This window comes from Octopus sinensis, unplaced genomic scaffold (assembly GCF_006345805.1).
Source record: "Octopus sinensis unplaced genomic scaffold, ASM634580v1 Contig15387, whole genome shotgun sequence".
Classification (NCBI taxonomy): Eukaryota; Metazoa; Mollusca; class Cephalopoda; order Octopoda; family Octopodidae; genus Octopus; species Octopus sinensis.
In genome coordinates, this window is record NW_021833701.1 from 258 (window position 1) to 7,500 (window position 7,243).

General features: G+C 35.4%; 1 protein-coding gene across 1 annotated transcript in view; it reads left to right on the forward strand.

Annotated features, from left to right (window-relative positions):
- Window positions 1–2,387: 2,387 nt before the first annotated feature.
- LOC115230341 (BTB/POZ domain-containing protein 16-like) overlaps window positions 2,388–7,243 on the forward strand; it is a gene marked incomplete at both ends in the record, with an annotated part of 56,235 nt that continues 51,379 nt past the window's right edge. Inside the window, one exon of the mRNA XM_029800542.1 lies at window positions 2,388–2,451. Within this exon, the coding sequence (XP_029656402.1) occupies window positions 2,388–2,451 (64 nt within the window). The remainder of the gene's footprint in view (window positions 2,452–7,243) is intronic.

The following is a 7,243-nucleotide window of genomic DNA, read 5'->3' on the forward strand; positions in this document are numbered from 1 at the left end:
GCGAAAGAATGTATCTGGTGGACGCGTCTGAAGGATTGGAGACACACTTTCCTCTCTGGTCAATCTCTCATCAACTTTTCAGTACCACTTGAAAAGGAAAGTGAGAGTAGAGAGGCAAGTTTTGTCTAGCGAATGTTTTAAAAAAAGATGGGTGAATGTAGCAAGGATGGCACCGTGAATGACGAAGCCACCTTGAGCATAATCCTATGAACCCCAGAAATTGAAAACAGAGGGTTACCCTCTTGCAAACAAATGTGGTACCATATAACAATATTGACCAAGGTTTACCGTGGTCTTTTTCGTAGGCTTTTCTTCCCACGGATAAACCTTACTGCTTTCTCCTTTACACACCATCATAATAAACACTGTATACACGATCCCTATTGATCGTTTTTTTTCTCTTCCCCTTTTTTCCCCTTTTTCTTCTTTTTTCATTTCTCTTTCTTTTGTCCTTTTCCTTTTTTTCTTTTTTTTTTTTTTAAATTTTTATTTTTTGTTCCTTTTTCCCTTTAACGATCCCTTTTGATCGAAAACCTACGCCACCTTTTTTTGTTTCATTTGTTTTTTGTTTTTTTTCATCCCCCCAAAAGAAAAGCTCTACCTTGTAACTTATCCCATCTGTGTGCAGTCCTGTGTGGCCAATAAAGAAATTTATCTATCTATCTATCTATCTATCTATCTATCTATCTATCTATCTATCTATCTATCTATCTATCTATCTAGCTATCTACCTGTCTGTCTGTCTGTCCGTCCGTCCGTCCGCCTATGTATGATTGTAATTCAAAATATAAGCAATAATTAACCATAAAATATATTTTCCAACCATAAAAACCGTTTTGAATATCATTTCAGCAAGTTTTAAACGATTTCTTTTGTGCCGTAAACCATTTACCATTTCTTTAATGCCCCTCATCCCTTGATGTCCAAAGCACGTGCTTATTTTGCTTAATGATCAATCCAGCGCTGATTGTATGGTATAGTGTCGAATGGTAGTATCTCGTAGTCCGAGAAAGACGCTTCTGCAATTTCTTACAGAGCAACCTGTAAAAATAATTTGTACACATATATATACCTCACACACACATACAGACACACACACACACACACACACACACACACACACACATACACACACACACACACACACATATATATATATACGACGGTACGACGGGTTTACCACTTGTTTCCATCTACCAAATTCCTCAACGCATTGCTTAACCTGAGGTCTTTATTAAAAACATTTGTCCAAGGCGCCGCGCAGTAGGACTGAACACAAAATCACATGGTTGCAAAGCGCGAGCTTCTGAACCACGCACTCATAATTGTCCCCTTATATATATATTACTTTATATAATTATGAGTATAATCATAATTAGGGTTCAGCAAAAAAATTTGCTTTGCCACATACCGAACTTTTAGAAATAGCAGCCAAAAGAACTTAGCTATTTCTTCTACTATAAGAAGAATCTCCCAGACAATGTATCTCAAAACATTCACGTAGGCATAGAGGGAAAATAACGAAAGTTCACCCGGCATTTGATTACTTGTGGACGCGTTTCTGATTTAGATAGATATGGAGATGCAAGAATTACATCTCCATTCCAACATTCTCTCATCAGCACGAAGATTTCAATAATTTTAAATTAGAGAGCACTGAAAAATTGAACATACCTATCTGATTCAAGTAACATCAGACAAACCCAGATATGTTCAATTTTTTCAGTGCTCTCTAATTTAAAATTATTGAAATCTTCGTGCTGATGAAGAGAATGTTGGAATGGAGATGTAATTCTTGCATCTCCATATCTATCTAACTCAGAAACGCGTTCACAAGTAATCAAATTCCGGGTGAACTTTCGTTATTTTCCCTCTATGCCTACGTGAATGTTTTTGAGTATACATTGGTCTGGGAGATTCTTCTTATAGTAGAAGAAATAGCTAAGTTCTTTGGCTGTTATTTCTAAAAGTTCGGTATGTGGCAAATCAAATTTTTTTGCTGAACCCTAATTATAATTATACTCATAATTATATAAAGTAATATTTATGTTTACCATAAATGGTCCTTTTAACATACTGAACACTACTTGGTAGAATTATTAATTACTAATTAATTAATTAATTAATTAATTTTACCCTTTATTATATATATATATTAATGCCAGCGCCTACATCCATGCTTGCGCCCACACGGCCAAACGGCACCTCTGATCAGAAACTAAGCAGGCATTACGACGTATTATTCCCCACACCCGTAGAAAACTATGAGCTGTAGTATATTCTGCTATTCCACCGATTTCTCTCCGTCATGTCGTGCCATAAAGGTGTCAAGAGATAATTACATATTAAGCAGCTGTTGTTTAACTTGTGCTATTTCCTTTTGACAGATTGTCCCTACATGCACCGCTTACTGCACTGGGTTTATCACACAAGAGTGATTACAGTTACAAGGTAAGCTAATCAGGTTAATAATTCCTATGCGAGCGTACTCTTATTTCACCTTCCGTAAACTTTCTTCGTTCCGATCCCTTCTTTCTCTTATAAACACATAATTTGTTTGTCAGTGTCTCTATCAATCTCTGTTTAATATATGTGTGTGTGTTTGTGTGTGTGTACGTGTATATATACAACAGACATATATATATTACACATAACACACACACATGTTATATATATATATATATATATATATATATATTATATATATTATATATATATATAGTTAAAATTTATAGAAAAACAAAGACGAAGGCAGGTGCACGAACGGAACAGCAAAGCGAGTGTATGTTATGTATATATATATATATTATTTATTATATAATATATATTTCATATATATATATATATATATATATATATATATATATGTATATGTATGTATATATATATATATATATATATATATATATATATATATATATATATATATATATATATATATATGAGTGTAAGGGAGGCAGAGAAATAGAAAGAGAAAGTGAGAGAGAAAGATGTGTGCATATAATACATGCATTAATATATATATACACACATGTATGTATATTTATATTTATGCATATATGCATATGCGTATGTGTGTGTGTGTATGTGCGTATACACACACATATATATGTATACATATACGTCTATTCAACCACACATGCAAGATAATATATATGCTCACACACATACACGCACACACAGACACACAGACACATACATGCACACACATGCACACACACACACATGCGTACACGCGTATTTATATTCTATAGCATGTCAGGTCGAAAACGGGTGAGTGGATATATCAGATATAATATGACATGAATTGAACAGGACTGATTCGATGTAAGCGAATATACCGCCATGATGTGGATCAGTGGATCTAATAGATGCGGTTGAATGGATTAACTAATCTGGTCGAATGGGCATATTTAATATGGATGAAGCGACAGATATTCTTCGTTTTCGTCAGTGCCGATGTTATTACTGTTGTTTTGCTAACGAGGTTATTATTATTATTATTATCATTATTATTATTATTATTATTATTATTATTATATTATTATTATTATTATTATTATTATTTAATATTATTATTATTATTATATTATTATTTAATATTATTATTATTATTATTATTATTATTTTATTTTATTATTATTATTATTATTTAGTGAGAGAGCAGTTCATGCCATCAAGTGACACGGGGTAAAATATACGAAGCCCAATATACCCATCATGACTACCCGTCTGATAAAGGTACACCAGGCACATGCAATCACAACCATATTTGCGCGACATGGTGATCTCATATCAAGATAAACAGCACATGACCTTGCAGGTGGGGCCCAGTTAGAATTTTGTTCAGGTTGAGTAGCCCATCCCGCTCAAACGGTCCCTGAATAAGGGTTGTTTAAGGATGTTGAAAGAACCACCCATGTTTCCAGAGGTGAACTATTCAAACCCCAAAGAATCCCTCTCAACACATGGCTATGATGCTCCCCCACTATTTCTGCTCGTGATCAGAGATGCACATATCGTCAGCCACTAAGGGACATGCTCAACTGGTTAAGGTCAAACAACTGACAAGCAAATCTGTGGTGTTGAGCAGAATATTTGCTGTAGCCCATCTTTTATACCAAGACAAAACAATGTACATGATAACACTTCCAATCAGTTAAGATCAGAAGCCATGAGAGCCACTGCCTGGTACTGCATCAGTTATTATTATTATTATTATTATTGTTATTATTATTATTATTAAAAGGTGGCGAGCTGGCAGAATCGTTTGCGCGCCGGCCGAAATCCTTAACGGTATTTCGTCTGTCGCTACGTTCTGAGTTCAAATTCCGCCGAGGTCGACTTTGCCTTTCATCCTTTCGGGGTCGATAAATTAAGTCACAGTTACGCACTGGGGTTGATGTAATCGACTCAATCCGTTTGTGTGTCCTTGTTTGTCCTCTCTGTGTTTAGCCCCTTGTGGGCAGTAAAGAAATGGGTATTTCGTCTGCAGTTACGTTCTGAGTTCAAATTCCGCCGAGGTCGACTTTGCCTTTCATCCTTTCGGGGTCGATAAATTAAGTCACAGTTACGCACTGGGGTCGACGTAATCAACTTATCCGTTTGTCCTCTCTGTGTTTAGCCCCTTGTGGGTAGTAAAGAAATAGGTATTTCGCCGAGGTCGACTTTGTCGTTGATCCTTTCGGGGTACGATAAAATAAGTACCATTTGAACACTGGAGTCGATGAAATCTATTCATCCGCTCTCCTAAAATAGCTGCTCTTGTGGTAATATATTAAAGCATTATTGGCGGCCGGCAATGAGATACGAACTAACACCTCCGTTATTGCTCAATTGCAACTCCCCTTGTCATCGAAGTTACGGTGACGTAAACACACCAGCATCGGTTGTCAAGCGATGTTGGGGGGACAAACACAGACACACAAACATATAGACACACATAAACACACATATATATATATATACATATATACGACGGGCTTCTTTCAGTTTCCGTCTACCAAATCCACTTACAAGGCTTTTGTCGGCCCGAGGCTATAGTAGAAGACACTTGCCCAAGGTGCCACGCAGTGGGACTGAACCCGGAACCATGTGGTTGTAAGCAAGCTACTTACCACACAGCCACTCAGAAATAGTAGTTAAATTTCCTTGAAATCAAAACCGAAACCAAAACCGATGCGGACTGCAGGTTAGCTCTATAATATCGGACTTGCGGCTGACCACTATCACCATAACCCACCGCTATCGCCACCATACAGGCACAAGCATGACTGTGAAGTTAGAGGCTTGCTTCCTAAACTCATGGTTCCGGCATTTGTCTTCTATAGCCGCTGACCGACCAAAACCTTGTTAGTGAATTCAACAGAAAGAAACTGAAAGCCTGTAATATCCACGTATGTAATGTACTGATATATATATATATATATATATATATATATTCCACGCCAGCTGAGTTCAATTCGTCTAAGTCGAAAGACGCCTGTTGTGATGTCCTGTTATTGCTATTATTATTATTATTATTATTATTATTATTATTATTATTATTATTATTATTATATGTTTTTTCATATTATTTTCGTATTTATATTCGTGTAACATTGTCCGTTTTCCCGTCCTTGCTTCGTATACATTTGAAGCTTTTTCCAAAGAAATCTAATGCTCTTAGCTTAGTTTTTTTCTTGGGGCTGGCCAGATTGGAGCAATCTCAAGATTAATCAGCCGAAATTGCGAGGATGATCCGGTTCTTGACTGAAGATTGAAGGCTTCGAATGACCCGTCCGTATTTTTCTGTATCGTCTTCTGAATGTTTTGCGTTCTTGTCCCATTTTGTATATATATATATATATATATATTCCCATATTCTTTTATAACGGTGTTGATTATATGGTTTATGGCGGTTTTGGCTCGGAAGAGATAATAAATATAAATATTTCTTGAGTAAGGATCTATGGTGATAAACCCGTCACTTATAACTTAATTATGAACATTTATCACCATACATAAATCTTAACTCTGGCTGCATAAACGCCGTGGTGAATTATACACACGACAAACGCTGAACGTGCATGTATGTTGAAGATAATAAAGCCAGCTTTTTTTCACCGCTATAATAACAGTTTCATAGTTACAAAAATAAATTTTATCAACAAGTTGAAGAACATTAAGAAAAGAAATTATTTACTAAATTAGTTTATTTACGTACATTTAATATTTGCAGTACATTTTAATAAGTAAAAAAAGAAAAAAAACTGTCGTAGAGAGTTACGACATAAAATTTATATTAACTAATTCTTCCATAATTAAGTTACAAGAGGGATCTTTTCGGTTTGAACGGCAGTTTTTTCTAGTGGTCTCATGAAATTGTCACCCATAATTATGACCCTAGTATTGATCTATTGCATTTCAATCTGTTTTAGGGTTAGGGGTGGGGGAAGGGTATCTTTTTTTTCTTCACAAATGTAAATAAACCCAATCTGTTTCTTAAACGAGGGACATATTCATACGGCACAGAATGTTTTTTTTACCTCAATAAACGTCATTGATTGGTTGAAATTGCAGAAATTGAAGAAAAAACAACAAATATCTTAAAAACTATAGAACTTTCTCAATAAAGCCAAAAGAAAAAGATGCTTTATAAACACATTCTACCAGTATACGAAGTTTAAAAGTGTTTAGTTACGTGGAAATTATTAAAAAAGAAAACTGCCGTTCAAACCGAAAAGATCCATTTACCGTACATTTTTATAAGTAAAAAAAACTGTGGTAGAGAGTTGTGACATAAAATTTATATTAACTAATTCTTCCATAATTAAGTTACATGAGTTTTAAACAACGATTAAAAATAGTCTTGTTGAATTAGATAAGAGACATGGCATGGAAATAACCAATATCTCAAGAAAGTGAGTGTTGTGGAATCAAGTGACAACCAACGAACATTGATTAATTTCTCCAAAATCAGGGTTTTTATACCTATTTCTTTACTACCCACAAGGGGCTAAACACAGAGAGGACAAACAAGGAGAGACAAACGGATCAAGTCGATTATATCGAACCCAATGCGTAACTGATACTTATTTAATCGACCCCGAAAGGATGAAAGGCAAAGTCGACATCGGCGGAAGTTGAACTCAGAACATAGCGGCAGACGAAGTACCTATTTCTTTATTACCCACAAGGGGCTAAACATAGAGGGGACAAACAAGGTCAGACAAAGGGATTAAGTCGATTATATCGACCCCAG